Source organism: Aulonocara stuartgranti (assembly GCF_965226115.1).
Source record: "Aulonocara stuartgranti genome assembly, chromosome: 2".
Lineage (NCBI taxonomy): Eukaryota > Metazoa > Chordata > Actinopteri > Cichliformes > Cichlidae > Aulonocara > Aulonocara stuartgranti.
In genome coordinates, this window is record NC_138940.1 from 1,892,443 (window position 1) to 1,912,707 (window position 20,265).

Sequence of the window (20,265 nt, forward strand, 5' to 3'; positions counted from 1 at the left end):
CAGTGTGTAAGACCCGACCTGACATATAGACACAGACACAAACATGCATTCCCACTGTCGAGGAGGGAAATTATTTTACTGCTATTGTTAAATAATTGTCATTGCATTAATAATATAATCTGCAGCATGGATATTGCATTCCAAGGTTTAAACAGTGTCTCTTTCAGAAAGACTGAGTTGCAGGCTGACAGGAAGTTGTATGCAGAAGTGAAAGCAGGAAGTTATTTTGAGCCGCAGGCTAAGACGAGGCTTTAACAATGTAACAGATAGCTTTAAGAAGGCCTTAAGCAGCTATGACTATTTTATACACAATGCATATCTGTGCTTATTAAAGAGTTGGAGCTCGGTCAATTAATTGGGGGTCGGAAGCTTTGTTCGGCGCGATGTTCGGACAATCTATTGTGCAAGTGACTTGGAGCCATAGAAGGAATTGCAATACATGCTTACAAAACACTTATATATCAGATCATTTTATATTAAGGTTTTAGTAGAGGTTCTTGATTAAAACATTTATTTAGTAGAAGACATACACATAGTCTCAGTGAGCTTCTGGTCTGGTAAAAGGTCAGAAGTGCAACAGGTGAATTGAGAAAGAGCATTTGAGGACGAGACACAGACAGTAGGTGAAGAGGTGACACAAAGAGCATGTGAGGTCAACACACACACACACACACACACACACACACTTTAAATTAGATTTATTTAGAGGAGAGGTTAGTTATGTTTGGCTGTAACTGCAAAATTGTCTTGGTAAAAGAGGAACCGTTTCTTGGTGTCTCGGCAAGAAAGAGGAACAAGACAAGAACTGAAAGGTAGACAGGAAGGGCTAGCCATGAAAATAGAAGATGATTTTCTAGGTGAAAAGTCATGATGATGTTGATCTGATCTATGTATAAAATGTGTCTGTGACGTATGAAGGGGCGTCAGTAAATAAACCCTGATGCTATAAAATATCTGTTCATGCTTTGATTGAGTCGAGGACTACTGGCTGTCTGCGTACAGAGTGTCCTCCCACGCGTGTATTCATTAAAATCTTCGTTTGACTTCACCCGGCCGGACCAGTGTGGTTATTCTTCGATCACCTCTTGTACCCTTCCTCAATATTGAATCTTAACATTTGGGGGCTTCGTCCGGTTATTGAGGAGGGAGAGTTGGAGGTTTGGACGGAGAAATCCGGGGTCTTAGGTGGTCTGACGGGCAGACATGAATTCCAGTGGTCTAAGTGAGTGGGCATAAGCCGGCTTATCCAAAAGGTAAGGCACTACCTGTTGAATTATTTCCAAAGTGTGCCAAATTGGACATGATAAAATTTAAGTCTACTCACTGAAGTTACTGGTGGATGTCTGTTTTGATTTTGATGAAAATCTCATGAGTTGAAGCAGTTAGAGTTCTGCTAAGAAGAAATGAAAGTAGTTAAGAGTCTGATAAGAAAAGTTTAAATACTGGGTTGAAGTCCCAAAGAAATTGAGTTAGAGTCTCAAGTAGTTGGTAGGGAATTGGTTATTGTGTTGGTTAGAGTCCAAATTTGGTCATAAGAGTGGACCTGAGCGGTCATTTTGTGAGTTGGAGTCTCCATTTGACCACTAGGTTGCACCTGCTTCAGTTATACACTTGTTTCGGGTGTTGATTGTTGTTTCAAAATATTATAAATTATTCTAGAACGGCAGTTCGAGTCTGCTAGGAAGCGCAGAGCCCGGAGGTTACGCTCCCTCCTTGTCGTGGACGCGCGACATTGACCTCTCGGCGAAGAGGGTTAGTTCAGTGTGGTTTAGCTGTGGGGTACAGGGCATCCCGGAATTAAGCTAGGAGTTAGAGTCTCCTTACCGTTTGAAACGGTATCTGCGCTTTTTTGGCCAGCAGAAGTGGACTTCGGGCGTGTAACGTTAACCTAAAACTTCAAAAAAGTTTGGGTTGGTTGACGCTTTTAAATTGAGTTAGGGATTTTAGAAATGAGGCCAGAAACAGTTAAAGTCTTGATACTGGTTAATTGATCGCAAAAAACGGTTATGTTAAATTTGTCGAAATTCGATAGGTGTTAAAAGGTTTAAAATCTGTGCAGTTGTAAATATAAGACGTCTCTGTAATAAAAAAGATCTCTGTGGGTCGAGTCAGCAATGCACTGACTGCCTGCTGCTATTCTTAGATGAAGAGTGTGTGTGCATGCAAATGAGGCAGCTGATGCAGAGCGCATGAGAGGACTATGCTTTCGGTTTTGTGTGTCATTCAGCTCTATAACTATTGTTTGTAAATGTGGATAAATGTCTGCAATTAAAATGCTGGCTTAGTAAATAATAACATTGTAAATATATGAATGGTGATAGCGTTTCAAAATAGAATATAAGAATTGTTTGTGTTTAAAACCAACGTTTAGGTAAGAAGATTTAAGGTGGATTTGAAGGCATAAACAAAAAATAAAAGGGTTACAGTCTGCAAGGGTTGTTAATTCATGAGCTGACTGGATGCAGAGTAAGTGGAGTGGTCATCCTGAGAGGATTGAATGATGCTCTAACTCTGTGGTCGAGTCAGACATAGGCTTTAAGCAACCATGAGCCACTAATAAGCGTGACAGATTAATGAGTATGTGTAAATTGAACTTGTTAAATAGCTTTGATAGGAGTAACTCAATGAGCACGCAATAAAGTGGACCTGTTAGAACCTGTTTGACATTTGTCGCTTTAACAATAAATGATTATATTGTGTCCCATGCACTAAACAGTCCCATTTAATACTGTAAAATCGTTGTTTAAATAGAATAAGCAAACATGCCTGTGATTTATTTTGCAACCTGTAACATACAAATTGCAGAGGAAGAGGGTCGACTAGAGGTGACCTGTAAAAGTCACATAGTGACTGAGGAAGGTGTTTCACCTTATGAGATGACAGTGTGGTCCGAGATTGAGCTGCATGAGCTAAATGCCTATATACAACGTTGTCTATTTCTATTTCAAGGCTTAAAGGAGATGACTGAGCATGAAAATGATCCAAATTGGGAGCCCACAGAGGCCGCCCACTTTGCTCAGGTTATGGTAGAGTCGGTACTAGACGGTTTTGATTCTGATATGCTTGCTTGGGAAATAATGTAATTATCTGTGGAGATGTCTCCAAGCGATTAGTAGATTTAAAGGAGACAAATGTGCTTGAGAGTGCGTGGTTGAAATTGTATGTGTGCGTGTGCGTTTGATATGAGGGAGCCTTCTCGGGCAGCGATTTTTTTGTTAAACCTGTGGCAGGCTGTGCAACATGGAGAAAGCTTTGACATAATGACATAAAGGTGATTTCGTGGTTTTAGATTTATTAGTACGGGATGCTTGAGGGTGTGTTGCTGTAAAGTATATAAGGGACGCGCAGCGCCGTTAATGGGTTTAAAATAAATGAAAAAACACTAATCCGAGGAACTATTGGAGAGGTAAGTATACGGAGGTGAGCGCGTTGCGCATAAGGGTTGCTGGTGTCATATATTAACACTTTGAGGGCGAATAATTTTGATTGAGTGTCAACGCTTGAGAACGCGAGGACAGCGTCTAAAGTGCTGGGTTAAACTTTGTGTATCACCGAGCAGGGGAAGAGGAGCCAGTGGTTGCGAGAACAGCGAGACGAAGACTGAAACCGAAAGTTAAGCGTGTCTGGGTGACCTAGACCAAGAAGGTAGAGTCGACCAACGCCATTGGAAGAGGTAAGTCTGTGTTTCAGAGAATGGCTGACAGCTCGGGTGCGACACCTAGTGGGAAAGGGGATGCAAACCTCTGAAGGATCAGCTTGAACAGCTTAAGAAAGCTATTCGTTTGGCTTCCCCTGGAGTATTAAAATCAGCAGAGAAAGAGTGCCAAGCGATGGAGGTTGAGGTAAGTAAACTTATTACATCCCAACAGAAAGGGCTGGGTGATAAAATACCTCTGAGCTTGGTGTTAAAAACTGAAGGAGAAGTGTACGGACAAATGCATGAGGCCCTACGTGCGTCCATAGAGGCATTAACGGCATTGGAGGTTATAAAGCAGAGAGTAATGCAGGGAGGGCCAGAAGAGGAGAATGAAGACCGTGCGACGTCATCAGAAGAAGAGGACGAGGAGGAGGACGAAGATGGAGGAGCTGAACCTCAACCAAGTACAAGCCTAATTTTGAGGAAAAGAAGTGTGAAGAGAGACCAAGCACAGAGACGGCCCATATTTAAGAGCTCAAAGAGTAGAAAAGTGAGTTTTGAACAAGGAGCTCCTGACCCTGGTTTAAGTCTGCCTCTAATAGCAGGTCCAAAGAACGAACCAGTTTATCGCGCTTATAAGGTGAGAGATTTGGAAGCATTGGTTAAACAACTTCCACCGATAACCAAGGGAGAACATTGGGAAGGAGAAGAATTAGCGCTGGGCGACTTTCGCGCTTTGGCCGGACGTTGTATGCTGGGTGGTGGGTTAGCAGATGTAGAGCAGATAGCTCAAACAACCAGATATGCAAATGACCTGAAATATCATGAGGTGCAGAATGACTTAGCAGATGCAGTCCGGGAGAAGGACCCAACTCCTAACTCTGGAGCCATTCCAAAAATTATTTGGGATCCCAAAAACACACCCAGAGAGTGTTTAGCTAAAGCAAAGGAACAATGGTTGTTAGGAACAGGAACACATCCGGGGAAGGAGGGTGAAAGTAGAGCGTGGTTTCGTTCGGCAGTGCTGGCAGGGCTGCCCAACCAGGTTGCAGTTGACTTGGAAAAGAACCCAGATTTTGCCGTTGCAGACTCGGTGCAGTGGGATAGACATGTGACCCACAGACTTCAGCAGGAACAGGATTTGGCAAACAAACAAAAGAAAGAGTTGGAGGAAGTCCAGGCGTGGCTGGTTAAGTTGCAGTTGGCAGAAGCAAAAAACAAAGCAGGAGACAGAAAGAAAGAGGATAAAGAGAGCGCAAGGAAAATAATGGTGGCAAGGCCTCAGCCCGATCCTGTGCCTGACTGGCCAGATCAGGATCCGGGTCTCTACCCTGCTGATCGTTGGCCCGCCAATGCACCAAGGCAGCGTCAACCCGTAGGGAATTGGGGGACCGGTGGACCGCAGAGAGGGCGTGGTGGATCCGTGAGGGGAGGACAAAGGGCTCGGAATCCAGGGAATCCTAATAATGTGTCTTGGACTGGCTGTTACAGCTGTGGAGCAGAAGGACACTGGTCCCGAGAATGCCCTGAATCGCAGCGAAATTATCAGAGGCGAGGCTATCAACCCCAGGCACGAGGAGGCCCAAGACAAAGAGTTGCTTACAGGGGAGCACATCAAGCTCCAAACCCGAATGCAGCACCAGCCCCCCAGTACCCAGTAGCCGACTGGGGCTGGGAGGGGGAGCAATACTGATGGAGCCCGGAGAAACTGAACAGCGTGGGGACGGCAGAACCTATGCTGTCAATGATGATGATCCAGCATTGACACAGCTGGGAAAACAGACTTTGAAGCACCAATATGTGGTGTCCTCACAGGTGCCTGGAAAATCTCATGGGCAGGGACCTGCTTGTGAAACTGGGATCACCTTCAAAGACTCAATATTTAGTCCAGAACTCTGAACAACCCACTGCCGAAATCTACTGGGGGAGGCTAGTGGAAGAAGGCATTCTGAGACATTATCAGCTGTGGAAACCCTGGATAATGAGCCTGGCCGTCTATTCCCCTGCGCGAGATCCTTTCCACGTTACACTCTTTTATGATAGGGAAGATAACGATATCTATCGGGAACAGTTCCAGTCTGATCTTGAGGGACAGACGTGGAATGTGCAAACACATAACATTTATGTTGGACCAGAAGGTGTGGCCGCGGCTGTGAAATTTACTGATGAACAACTGCCTTGGTACAATGTGGGAGAGGATTCAGCCCCTCACATTACATTGGCGGTCCACGAGGGTCATGGGCCAAGAGATCTGGGACCAATGGTTAAGCGGGCGCTGGACAACGCATGCTGGCAAAGCACCCAAATTCCAAATGTCTGGTATGCACTAAAATGTAAAATATATCGCATAACTTGTTTGTCCAACGATGTAGTGATCTTAGAATATAAAGAAATCTCCAGAATACATGGCAGGGAAAGAATGGATCATCCTGATGCAGTAGCTGAGCTCTCAAAATTGCCTGGTACTTTGTGGTCCGCAGGGCCCACAGATGTAGGTCTAGCTAACTGTTCGCCTGTCCTGTTCCAGCTGAAGTCTGACATACCATTTAACAGACCATAATAGAAGCACAAAACTGAAGACCAAAAGTGGTTCACATGTATTGACCTAGCGAATGCATTCTTTTGTCTCCCACTGCACGAGTCACTCAGGGACATTTTCTCATTCACATACAGAGGCCGCAAATTTAGGTACACACGCCTACCACAAGGCTTTGCACTCGCACCAGGAATTTTTAATCAGGTGTTGAAAGAGGCATTGTCCCCATGTCAACTGCCAGGGGGCTGTACATTAATACAGTATGTTGATGATCTTTTTATTGCAGCCCCGTCAGCAGCGGCCTGTACGGCAGCATCGCTCGTGGTGTTGAACAGATTGGCGGAGTGTGGCTTCAAAGTGAGCAAAGGAAAACTGCAGTTGGTCCGGCCAGAGGTAACATTCCTGGGCCGGGTGATCGCACACAGATCAGTGGGGTTAATGAACACACACAGAGACCAAATTCTGACACATCCAAAACCAAGAACTGTGAAGGAGTTGCTTTCCTTTCTTGGCTTGACAGGTTACAGCAGGCAGTTCATTCCGAACTATGCGGGTAAAACGGCCCCTTTAAGGGACCTGATTAAGAAAGTTGGTGTTCGAAATCTGAAGGCTGAATTGCCTTGGACGCCGGACACAGAGACAGCGTTCATTTCGCTAAAACAGGATTTGTCAAGAGCCACAGGTCTGGCCACACCTAACTATGATGAGGCATTTTATCTGGATGTTTCAGAAACAAAGGGAGTTGTGAATGGTGTGTTGTTTCAGAAAAAAGGGGGAGGTAGGGATGTACTTATGTATGTCAGCATAAGATTAAATTCAACAGAAGCAAGGCATCCCACATGCACACAACACGCAGCAGGAGTAGCAAAGATAATTCAGAAAACAGCACACATAGTGAGGGAACACCCACTGAAAGTGCTTACTACACACAGTGTAGTGGCCTATGTGAACTCACAGGCATTCACAATGACTCCACTGACGCAACAAAGGTTCAGCAAAATTTTAGAGGCGCCAAATCTGATATTCACACATGAAGGAATAAATATGGCAGACCTAATGGGGTCAGGAGAACCACATGACTGTATTAAGAAAGCCCAGGTTGAAGGAAAAATCAGGGAAGACCTGAAGGCAGAGCCCATATACGGAGCTGAGGATTGGTTCACAGATGGATGCTGCCACAGAGATGAAGAAGGATTGAAAGCGGGCTATGCAGTAGTCTGTAGAGTAGGAACTGAGTTTCAGGTGAAAGAAGCAGGAAAAATTGAGGGACAACAGTCGGCCCAGAGAGCTGAAGTGATAGCCCTAACTCGAGCCCTGAGGTTGGCTAAAAACATGAGAGTGAACATCTACACTGACTCAGCATATGCGTTTGGAGCAGCTCATGTGGAACTGGCTCAGTGGAAGAGAGCCGGGTTCAGGACGGCCACTAATGCACCCATCTGTCACAAAAAGGAAATGGAGGAACTGGAAAAGGCCCTGGAGGACCCAGACGAGGTAAGTATTATAAAATGCAAAGGCCACTCACAAGCAGATAGTATGGTGGCAAGAGGAAATCAGAAAGCTGATGAAGCCGCAAAGGAAGCAGCGGGCTACAAAGGACAGAGACAACTGGTGCAGGTAACCCCAGAAGAGGAGGTTAGCACTAACCCCAGAAGAGGAGGTTAGCACTAACAGCATGGAAGAAGTTAGAAAGGCTCAGGAGGAGACATCCCCAGAGGAAAAGGGGGTGTGGGAAAACAAAGGAGCCTGGCAAGATGGCGGTTTGTGGAGGGGGCCAGATGGGCGTCCCGCTTTAACGGCCAAAATGGCGGAACAAAAGGTGAATGAGGCTCACGGGCTTGGTCACGTGGGAGTGAAACAGATGGAGAGAAATTTGTGCCGATGGTGGCATCCTGATTTGAGAAGGATGATACTGGAAAAGGCCAGAACGTGCCTAATTTGTGGGGCACACAACCCAAAGCCAGCAGTAAAACCTGAAGCTGGTAAGTTTCTCATGCCAGAAAGGCCAGGAGAAGAGGTCGTGATTGATTACACCGACATGATTGATACAGGCCCAGGTGGGGTGAGGTATTTGTTGGTGTGTGTGGATGTTTTGACTGGATGGCCCGAAGCATGGGCGACCAAATGTGAAGACGCGAAAAGCGTGATTAAGTGCTTAATCAATCATTACATTCCAAGGCATGGGTTTCCCAAGAGAATTAGATCAGACAATGGTACTCACTTCAAGAATAAAGATTTGCAAGAGGTAGAGAGGATGTTGGGAGTGCAACATAAGTTCGGGACGGTCTTTCATCCTCAATCTCAAGGAAAGGTAGAGAGGATGAACCTAAATTTGAAAAACAAGTTGGCTAAAATTTGTGCGCAGACAGGGCTAAATTGGGTCGCAGCCCTGCCCATTGCTTTGATGACCATAAGATGTTTATGATGATGTTAACTTTGTATTTCAGGTGCAGTTATAACTATTTTATACATATTGCATTTTGTGCTTTTAAAGGAGTTGTGGCTCAAATTTGTCTCTGGAGGGTCACGAGCCTTTGGCTAGCGCTATGATTAGCCAATCTACTGTGAGGATAATATGAGTTCATGAAGGATTGCACACGCTTACAGACACAGAGTTAAGAAACACACATGACAGTATTGATTCCAGGCAAAAGGCCCTAAATTCATTTAGCTTCTAACTGAACTTAAAGAAGGACCAAAGAGGAAGGAAAGCATATATTTTGGTTAAGTCTGATACATTAGAATTAGAAGGTATTGTTACATTAAGGGAGCAAAATGAAATAAAAAGGTTATACCAAAACAGGTGATAACATAGGAAATGTGAGGTTTTAAAATGAAGTTAGTGTTAACACATAGGAGTTGTTTCAAGGCAGCATTTAGCTATGATGAAATGTATACAGGAGTAATTGCTTATATGCTTAAACTTAATTGATTAAAGTGGTTGTTTTCTTTTGGAGTAGATTAACTTGCAGCAGCGACAACTTGTGCACAGGATGTTGATGATCAGATAAGGGAAAGTAGAGCGAGCAACTGGACGTGAAACCAGCGCTTAAAAGAATTTTAAAGTGATGAGTAACGTTGAAGAGTATACATAAATACAAGTCAATAAGTTAAGAAGATAATTAGGATCAGGCTTTTGATTAAAGAGTCCCAGATAGGATAAGTTAGGGAGATGCAAGAAAAGGTGTTTTGTTTCCTTTGCAGAAGATCGATCTCGGCGACCACAGGAGGGGCGAGGATCCTGGAGATCTCGAGGTTCGAGACCACCAGAGAAGGGTCTGCGTGAGGACACAATGTATTGTGACCTCTGGTGTTCCAGAGGTCAAAAGAGGGAGTGTCGAGGAGGGAAATTATTTTACTGCTATTGTTAAATAATTGTCATTGCATTAATAATATAATCTGCAGCATGGATATTGCATTCCAAGGTTTAAACAGTGTCTCTTTCAGAAAGACTGAGTTGCAGGCTGACAGGAAGTTGTATGCAGAAGTGAAAGCAGGAAGTTATTTTGAGCCGCAGGCTAAGACGAGGCTTTAACAATGTAACAGATAGCTTTAAGAAGGCCTTAAGCAGCTATGACTATTTTATACACAATGCATATCTGTGCTTATTAAAGAGTTGGAGCTCGGTCAATTAATTGGGGGTCGGAAGCTTTGTTCGGCGCGATGTTCGGACAATCTATTGTGCAAGTGACTTGGAGCCATAGAAGGAATTGCAATACATGCTTACAAAACACTTATATATCAGATCATTTTATATTAAGGTTTTAGTAGAGGTTCTTGATTAAAACATTTATTTAGTAGAAGACATACACATAGTCTCAGTGAGCTTCTGGTCTGGTAAAAGGTCAGAAGTGCAACAGGTGAATTGAGAAAGAGCATTTGAGGACGAGACACAGACAGTAGGTGAAGAGGTGACACAAAGAGCATGTGAGGTCAACACACACACACACACACACACACACTTTAAATTAGATTTATTTAGAGGAGAGGTTAGTTATGTTTGGCTGTAACTGCAAAATTGTCTTGGTAAAAGAGGAACCGTTTCTTGGTGTCTCGGCAAGAAAGAGGAACAAGACAAGAACTGAAAGGTAGACAGGAAGGGCTAGCCATGAAAATAGAAGATGATTTTCTAGGTGAAAAGTCATGATGATGTTGATCTGATCTATGTATAAAATGTGTCTGTGACGTATGAAGGGGCGTCAGTAAATAAACCCTGATGCTATAAAATATCTGTTCATGCTTTGATTGAGTCGAGGACTACTGGCTGTCTGCGTACAGAGTGTCCTCCCACGCGTGTATTCATTAAAATCTTCGTTTGACTTCACCCGGCCGGACCAGTGTGGTTATTCTTCGATCACCTCTTGTACCCTTCCTCAATATTGAATCTTAACACCACCCTCATGCACACATATACAAACACTCAGCACTCACCCAACGTAGGGATAGACATACATGGACACTGTACACACAATCACACTCCCCACACAAACTCTATACCTCAGGTCCAGGTACCCTCGCCCCTGGAGGGGGAAACGGCACCTAGACCCAGGAGATGCTACCCTTTCCCCCGGGGTGGAGGCAGGAAACCGCCGTTTACGTGTGGATGAAAGGTGCAAACGCATAGAAAAATCTGTGTTTTCAAAAATACCCGTGTAGGTGTGGACGCAGCCTCAGTGAAAATCAGTCAGTGTTTTAGAAGGAAGTAGAGAAATATAACAGCCTTTCATTCCTAATGTGTGGTGTAGCAAACATTTTGTGCTGCTTTTGCCCTTTGTCATCTTTCTGGTTACATATTTTACGATAATCGTGTCAAAGTATAGAAATGTAACATTGGCATAGATAAAGTTCTGCTTTGTATGTGGATTTGTGACGCTTCTTCTCCTTTTACCCAAGTTATATTCATAATCTAGGTAAAACAGAAGTAAAGCAAACTTTATAATTACCTGCTAAAAATGTGTTCTGATGTGTTCTGTAGAAGAACTTTAGATTTGTCCATTATTGGAAGATCAGCTCCTTCGGTTTTGTGTAGGTCCGTATTTGTCAAGGATCATTTTTTCCAAATCTCAAATACTTGTTAACTAAACATTTATGAAACTAAATGTACAGATAATAAATAATTGTTTGGCCAACCTTGCTTAAACAATAGTGAGGCTTAGGGGCCCAGATGTCAAATGGGATTAGGCTTACATCCATGGAAGCGGAAAAAGAATGGGATTATTAGGATTTTCCGAGCCTGTCAGTGTCAGTTTCTCTCTCATGGCTTGGGGGAACTCTTTTGATGACGTTTGATGTCAGAGCAAATGTTGATGAATAGTTACCTACGTCACAACTACTATGGGGTTTTCTCCCAGTGGGCTGACTATTCCTTTGCATGGGTACACAGACGATCTATCACTGGCTCTGTCTGCTTTATCTTTCCGAGCCCTGCAATAAGCCCTACATGAGCAGTGTTCTGACGCACCACATGTCGCATGATATCAAGCCTCCACTGATGTATTGTTCACTAACAGTGACAATGTTACCAGCACAAGCATAGACTAAGTTTCATATTATTCACACACACAGACATGTTTGTGTGTATGTGTGTTGTTATTGGGAGGGACTATCAGCATTTATGTCAGCGGTCACAAAGACAAAATACTGCAAGTACATAATAATCAGTCTAATCTGATAAAAACTGCTTCAAAGGTCGGGCACCATTCCCCCAAAATACAGTCATATTTCTATATATCTGCAAAATTTCAAAACATTACTGCTTCATTCAGGAGCAATGCTTCTGCGTCACCATGCTAACTGGACAAGTCAAAAAGAAACACAGCTGGAGTTACAGTCAGGGGGAAAACAATGATTTGAACCCCAGCTGATGTTGTCAGTTTGGCCAGCTGATCATTGCAGTGAGTAATCAGCCTGCTGTATATGAAAATAGATGCTAACACACGCCTAGCTTGGCTAACTGCTAATCACCTACCTTTCCTTATGATGATTGTTTATCACTGCTTTAATGATTCTGATAGTAAAAATACACCCTAAGTGTCAGGAATCAAGCGAGCCCCTATCAGAAAGCACCTGGTGACAGTGGGAATGAAAAACTCCTTTTTAACAGGAACAAACCTCTAGTAGAACCAGGCTCAGGGAGGGGCGGGGCCATCTGCCATGATGGGTTGGAAATCTGAGACAGAAGAAGAAGAGCAAGAAAATGAACCATCATGAAAGGACAGGACCCGCACAGCATGCAGAAGAAGTGGCTTATGTTTAGAAGTCGCACCAATGGCTAGCAAAGCTGCACTGAAAGAAAGCACATGCATTAATCATGGCAGCACATAAGGCAAGACCCCAGGTGCAGGCTGTGCAAAGATGCCCCTGAGACCATCCAGCACATAACAGCAGGGTGCAAGATGCTGGCAGGCAGGACACACGTGGAACGCCATAACCAAGTGGCCTGAAGCTGCAGGTTTTGTCACTCTCCATCCAAAATTCACTGAATCAGCAGCAAAAGAAGGTCCAAGCTACGCTTGACGTTTGATAAACATGAATTGACTCTGACTTTGGCTGTTTTACTTCCACCAGGATAAAATCACACTTCATGCACTCTCTCTCTCAGTGTACTTCAAGAACAGTTTCTCATCTCAAATCTCTGTTTTCTGCATTTTTCGCTTGCTTGTTGTGCATCAGTCTACCGTTGTTTACAGCGCTGTCATGTTTTGTTTTGTTATTTCAAAAATGACCTCCAAGAAGAAACGTTTTAAAATGATGCCAAATCACAAACTGCTTAGCTGTGTCTGTAATCAGACCTCTGTACCTTTGCTCTGCTTCACTTCAGCAGCATCAGGTAAAGTGACAGAGAGAATCATATGTTGATTCATGGTTTTCTTCCGTTTTTGATCTGCTGCTGAATATTTTCAAGTCAGTTTCTTTGTTTATTATTTACTGTGTTTCTGTGTGCTTGCGTGTTCCTCTTTGTTTTCTGTCACAATGTATTTTATTGATATCCCAGTTTGTGTTCTTCTACGGCATCTATGACTCACAGGCAAATATGACAGCAGGTGGTGCGTGATGTAATACGGGCCACATATAAGTGTGTTCTCTGTCTGCTGACTCTACCTGAGGACAAAGCAAAATTTGGAAACGCGAAACATTGCAAACTGGACCCCCGCTGGGTTTTGAGGTGTTTCAAGATGTCTAAATATGCACACTGAAAATGTTTACCGGGCTTTAGAGAGTGCAGGAGCTAAGTTATTGTCTTTAGGATAATTCTCTGATCACTGAAGATTTTATTACCAGGTTTTATTCATACTAACTAAACATTCAGTTGGATAAGCACAAGACAATCGTTGTGTACTTCTATGACTGGTAGGTAGAGTATGTCATCACCAAGGTCCAAGCTCCCGCTTCTTCTGTATGGGATCCTCCTGTGCAGCGCCTCTGCTCCGCTTCCAGTTATCAGCCGGACGAGACAAACGGTACGAAGCGCCGGATCACTGGTTTCACCCAGCAGCAACATCTGGGACAAGAGGGAAGTGACAGCGAAAGACGGAGAATACCTGCTGGGCATAAAGAGACTGAGAAGGCTTTACTGTAACGTGGGCATTGGTTTCCACATTCAGGTCTTACCCAATGGGAAGATCACGGGCGTGCACAATGAAAACAGATACAGTAAGTAATTTTTCCTTTCCCTGATTCATCACCTTTATCATTTGTTGCTATGATAAGAACAAATATAAAGACACAACTATCTCAAAGTTTGGTCGAGTGATTTCTGCGTGGATTGAGGAGACTGCTTGTTGCATGCAAACATACTGTACATTATTATATTCTTCTGTTTTGTATCTCTACATCAAAAGATAAGAAATCATGCAGTTGCATTATGTTAATAAATAGCTTTAAAAAAAAAGAATTCCTGCTGACACTCAGAAAAATAAAGTCAGGTTTGCAATAAACTTGAAAACAATGGCCAGCAGGGGGCGGGTTTTCTGCAAAAAGTCTAATTATGTTGTCTGTAAGAAAATCATTGGAATCACTGACACGTGTTATTTAATAAATGTTTGTAAATTATTCTCCAATAATGAGGAAATTGTTTGTCAGTCTGTCAGTCAGATCAGCACATCGGCTGAAGAAATATGACACGAACCCAGAAGTCGACGTGATTTCATGTTCAAATGTTCCCAGAACACTTTAGAGCGACTGAGTTGGAGTTCAGGAGGCAGAGCGACACATGCGAAAGTGTCCTTTAACAAAATACTGAACCCCAAAATGAATCTGTGTATGTGTGTGAATAATACATTAATGCCTGTGTTAATGCGTGCAGTGAAAAGCACTTTAAGTTTTCAGTTAAAGTAGAAAAGTTCTTTATAAGCACCAGTTTGTTCACTGGCCTCCAGATGTTGCCTCCCAGAACAGAGCAGAACCTTTAACCCAGTCTCCACTTATATCATCCCCACAGCCCCATTTATAAACCAGGCTTATAATTAGTTTTGAATTCAAATATGATCTTTGCAGTAAACTGTGTGTAAATAGATATTTATAAAACGTATCTGATCTCAAAAGCAAAGTGATCTTCCTGCCAGGTTGACGCTGCTGTTTGGAACACAGTTACAGGTTGAATGAATGAATTATCATAAAAAATGGTTGGAATTATGGGGCACAGACTCAGTAATGACTGCACTAATGTGTTTGTGCATTATAAGCTTTCTCATCTGACCACCTTTTTAGGCTCAGAGGTTTTGTGTTTGTTGTTTGTCTGATTGATGTGAGGAGTTCTTCTGGTGACGACACACAGAATCCAAAAGAAGGAAAACACAGCAGGATACTTCAGGTGAATCATACGAGAAAATAAATGATCTAAAACTTGCAGCAACATGGAAAAATACAAACTACACAGGAGAGAAGATGAATGTACATGTCTATACGTATAGCAGTGACATATAAACACATGCAGGAGATGGTGTTTATGACGTGTCTCCTTAGCCTTCATGATATGAGAGGTCAGTGCTACAGGCCTGCAGCCCCTGGATGCTTCTTCTAAGGCACTGGGACCAGCCACATCATTTTCCATAGCACTGGGAGTCTCTGGAGTTGCTATGGAGGCTGACGTTGTAGAGGTGATAGAGTACTCCACACACTTAGCTAACACAGGCCTTCAGCACAGATGCTGTTTATGTGAACAAACTGAAATCAGATAATCAAACCAAAATAACAAAGTGCATATTTGTTTTTGTGTCGTGGAAATGGAGAAATATTTTATAAGAATGAGCCTTTTGTCACGGCGGGGTGCGCTGGTGTGAGGAAAGAGGTAGACCCAGATGCAGACAGGGTGGAGACAAAGCGTAGTTTCAAAAATAAAGCGAGCCTTTATTGGCTGATTGCAGAAGAAAAACAAGGAACTAGGGAAACTAAGGAGGCTATGAACGCTGTTAACAAAAAGGCTGTGACACTCAGTGAAAAGCTGTGACAAACTATGAACACTGAGTAAGCTAGAAAACACGGAGAAACAATGGAGTAAACCTATGAAAACTGTGGTGAGGTTAACAGACGATCTGACACCGACTGAGCAGAAACACATGGATTAAGTACACATCACAAATCATCAGGGGAAGCAGAATCACACGGGGAAAACAGCTGACAACAACTAACATAATGACAGGACAGGGGCCGTGAAGCTAAATACAATAAACAAAAAACACAAGGATCCTTCAAAATAAAACGGGAAACATAACGAGACCCAGACATGACTCGAACTGGACAAACAAAGAAAACTTGGACATGAAACATGACAGAAACACAGAAAACTTCACACAGGGATGAGACAAATGGGAGCTTGATAAATCATGAATTAAAACTGTAACCCAGGCATGACAGAATGTAACCAGATAAACTGAAATGAAACTAGACTGAGAGGAATAAGAGAAACACCAAGAACTCAGAATACTGGCTCACATGACCCAGGACCGTGACTCCTAGTGTAAGTGTGTCTGCTTTAACGCCATTGTTCATATATGTCACAAACACAAACTTTCAAAAGAAGGCCCGTGTCGACCCATCAGGGTGGAGAACATGCCGGGCTCCAACCCTAAAACAGAAAGATTGTATTAAAGTATGTTCGTTGTTTTCTATGTTGTTGTTATGGGTTTTTCAGGTTTCATTATATGACATGAACCATTTCACTAAGAAACATAAACATACAGGAGCTGTGCTAATCTTCTGCAGATATGCAGCAAGTGTTGACTTTACTAAGCATTAGCAACTTGTCCTTTTCATGTTTCACTCCAGCCCTGCTAGAAATTTCTCCAGTGGAGAGAGGAGTGGTGACTCTCTATGGGGTGAGAAGCGGTCTCTTCGTTGCTATGAATGACAAAGGGAAACTCTATGGCTCGGTAAGAACCTTTAACTGCTGCCGTTGTTGCACACGGGGGCTTGTGATGCATGCCGTGAGTTGGTCCAAAGCATTACACCCACATGTTCATGCTGTAACCCTCCACCAGCCACTGTTCACTGACATTTGTAATAAATGTAATAAGTGGAAATGTTTTTGAAACGAGCGGCATCATGCTAAATGCTACAGTCTTCATGTTATCTATTAAGCCTTAAATGGGCATAAATAGTTTAAGTTATGGTTTAACTGGCAGAATGAAATGACTGCTGGATGTGATGGTGGTCAGCTGTCCCACCGAGTGATAGAGCTAAAAATATGAAACTTGAAATGAGCAACTTCTAATGAGGTATACATCCAGCCAACCCACTCCAGGACTATGAATGAGACAATCTACACTTACTTGTAATTACACACACACACACACACACACACACACACACACACACACACACACACACACACACACACACACACACACTTCAATCTTATAAACAGGACATTTGCATGATGACTGACCTCCCAGCCCATTGTTCCTTCAGTGGTTTCAGTCATTATGCAAATGTCCTGTTTATAAGATTGAAACCTGCAGTCAGCTGAGACTGAAGACGTCACCTGGATGATGAAACGTTTCTCCCACAAAACGCTACGTCCAGATGAACTTTTGGAGATTTCCTTGAGCATCAAGAAGTTTGTAGAATGCAGTTTGTGTTAAATTGTGCTGAACGTAATGCTGAAACAAAGCGTGTCTTATTTGTGCCTAATGTGGTTGTGATAGTTGCTCTTAGGCTTATTCATTTATCTGCAATATCAAATTCAGTTAAATCTAAAATCTTTAAATTAAGACAGTAGTTTTATTCAAATTTATAAGAAGTAAAAGAGTAATTAGCTAAACATAAGCTAGACACACCTAATCACCAGCTGTCGTCCTATATGTACACATTTATACAGATACAGACCTGCATGCACAACTAAAGATTGCTTTAAACAGTCGTGTCTTAATGTACATACGACTGAACTTCCAAAACAAACCGAGCACAGGAAAACAATACTCCAAAAAGCTGCTTCAGTCAATAAATAAGCTGTGAGGCTGATATCAGAAATAAACGTGCTCTAGCTGCTCACACACTGTGCAGAAGCAGAAACCTGACACATGCCGGAGGACAGAAACAGGCACCGTGGGGTGCAGCTGATCTGGAAACACACAGCAGTTCACAGGGACATGTTTCTGCTCGGTGTGTGGGGAACATGCAGAAATATATTTGGTTCATGTGTCTAACAGATGTTTCTGTTTTTGTTCGATGCTGAAGGCGTGCATGTAGACATTGTGACATCAGATCACAACAAGCGTTCTAATCATCAGTGTTTGTGCCACTGAGGGCAGCTGGAACTATAACCCAGCGTTTGCACTAACTGACAGTGTTTTACACTGTTTGGATGAATTCAGTTGCATTGGAGGGTTTTCCAGCAGGAGCATCTCAGCTGGATTCCAGTCTGGACTTTGACTGCACCACTCGAAAACCTTTTTTTACTTACATATCAATGTACTTGTTTTTATGTACTGGAGACTTTCAGATGTGGACTTGATGTGTGTCAGATTATTGTCATTCTGCAGAAACGCTGCCCTGAACTGATGGGGGATATTGTCCATGTTTCTGGCAGAAAACAGAATTTGTGACTCCATCGATAAGCAAGTCCTCCTGGTCCTGAAGGAGCAGAGAAGCTGTATGGTGCTCTTATTACAAAAGAGTGGAAAACAATTCATTTTAGATTTATGCAAACCTACCAAAAAGTTAAACTTTTGTTTCATCAGTCTTCAGAATATTTTTTGAACGGCTTGGAAATAATCGGGCATAATAACTCGTGTGGACCTGAGGAACGTGACGTCTGCAGCTCTTTGAAGCTTGTTCTAAGTACTTTTGTGACTCCTAAATACACTATGGAGTGATTCTGATTCTGACTTTGGCTCTTCTTCCTAAGTGTGTGTGGTGATGCGGTGACACATCCAAACTTGTATTATGTACAGATGTTTGAGCTGATGATCTTGGAATGATCTTGATGATGCTCTCCCCAACTCGTGTAAATTTACGTCTTAGATCGTCACGAGTTCCTTGGGACCGATCCATCGAGAAACTACCAGTTGTACTCAGTCGTGATCACTAACGAGATGTAAATAGGCTTTGGCCTTGTCAAATTAAAAGACACTGTAGAAACTTTAGCACCACTTATTAAGTGCTGACATGTAAAATTTTTCGTGTTTCTAACGTTTCACCTTCCTCTTCCTCTCAGGGACACTACAACGATGAATGCAACTTCAAGGAGAATATCCTGGCCAACAACTACAACGCCTATGAGTCAGCTGCGTACCCTGGCATGTACATCGGCCTCAGTAAAATGGGCAAAAGCAAAAGAGGCAACCGGGTCACACCCAAAATGACCATGACACACTTCCTTCCCAGAATATGAATTATGATGTGAAAACGCTCAACAGTGTAGACTGAAGTGAAGGGCTCCAACTTACATTTTGTGTTGTCCATTCTACAGTGAACGATGCTGCGAACTAAGACGCAGTTTAAAAAGCAGAGTAAACGCCGTGAGATTAACCAGACTGTGAACTCAAATACACTAAACTAATCACCTGAATTTACCTCAAAACTACCAGATATAGTGACAAGTCATGAAGTTCATCCTAATGAATAAATTCAATTGTTTTAACCCCTTTTTTTAAATATGTTCATGTATAATGAATATCAATCGGAGTTTTTGAGGAGGAGGACTAAGTCATGGCGGTCGTGAATCACTCTGTGAAAAGCATCACTGACATTAAAAGTTTGAACAGTTTGGTGCAACTGAAAATTCCCCAGTTTGTGCTCATAAAACATCAAACATCAAACCAAAACTGAGCTCTTCTCCTTTGGAAACTCCACCATACCAGTTACTACATACTACACCACACAACGTACTGCATGCATACTACACCACACAACGTACTGCATGCATACTACACCACACAACGTACTGCATGCATACTACACCACACAACGTACTGCATGCATACTACACCACACAACGTACTGCATGCATACTACACCACACAACGTACTGCATGCATACTACACCACACAACGTACTGCATGCATACTACACCACACAACGTACTGCATGCATACTACACCACACAACGTACTGCATGCATACTACACCAGTGGTTCCTCCCAGCCTGGATGTGTGTGGAAGAGACGGAAACCACAACAAAACGTTGCTGATTGTTAGCACGGCCAACTGTCTGATATTTGCACTTAAGTAGTGTTTTAGTTGTTTTGAACACTATTATAACACGCTACTGCTAAATATTGGCTGTATATTGATTGTAATGTAAACTGTAACTGGGTTAAACTGGCGCACGCCCCTTGAAATGTATTTATTCTACATATTGTAAAGTGTTAGATTTATGACACATGGTTTATCTTATTATTCATAGAGTTCTAAGCTTTGTGTGAATAAATGCGCATCTCATTTTTAAATATGTTTATGGTCTCATTATAAATATTTAATTAGTCAAACCTGATCAATCATCTGCAGTAGAGAAGCTCGATTGAAACCACTTGAATAAAAGCCGTGCCGAGCTGGTTGGAATTTGAAAACCGAAGCACTAAGAGCACGAGAGGATTGTGTGTTCGATTGTGTGGAAAGTGAAGGCTTCAGCTCGGGATTCCAACAGGTCAA

The 20,265-nt window shown here is 42.7% G+C and overlaps 1 protein-coding gene and 1 long non-coding RNA gene across 2 annotated transcripts; both read left to right on the forward strand.

Annotated features, from left to right (window-relative positions):
• Positions 1 to 59: 59 nt before the first annotated feature.
• Positions 60 to 2,094, forward strand: LOC309718151. Its single transcript, XR_014279885.1, has 2 exons — positions 60 to 1,387; positions 1,419 to 2,094. It is a non-coding gene; the product is annotated as an uncharacterized lncRNA (long non-coding RNA).
• An 8,482-nt stretch (positions 2,095 to 10,576) lies between these two features.
• On the forward strand, positions 10,577 to 19,073 carry LOC309712737 (fibroblast growth factor 4-like). Its single transcript, XM_082543788.1, has 4 exons — positions 10,577 to 10,783; positions 13,528 to 13,826; positions 16,440 to 16,543; positions 18,829 to 19,073. The coding sequence occupies exons 2-4, from the start codon at positions 13,535 to 13,537 to the stop codon at positions 19,003 to 19,005; spliced, it is 573 nt and encodes a 190-aa protein (XP_082399914.1). The 5' UTR covers positions 10,577 to 10,783; positions 13,528 to 13,534; the 3' UTR covers positions 19,006 to 19,073.
• The last annotated feature ends 1,192 nt before the right edge of the window (positions 19,074 to 20,265 follow it).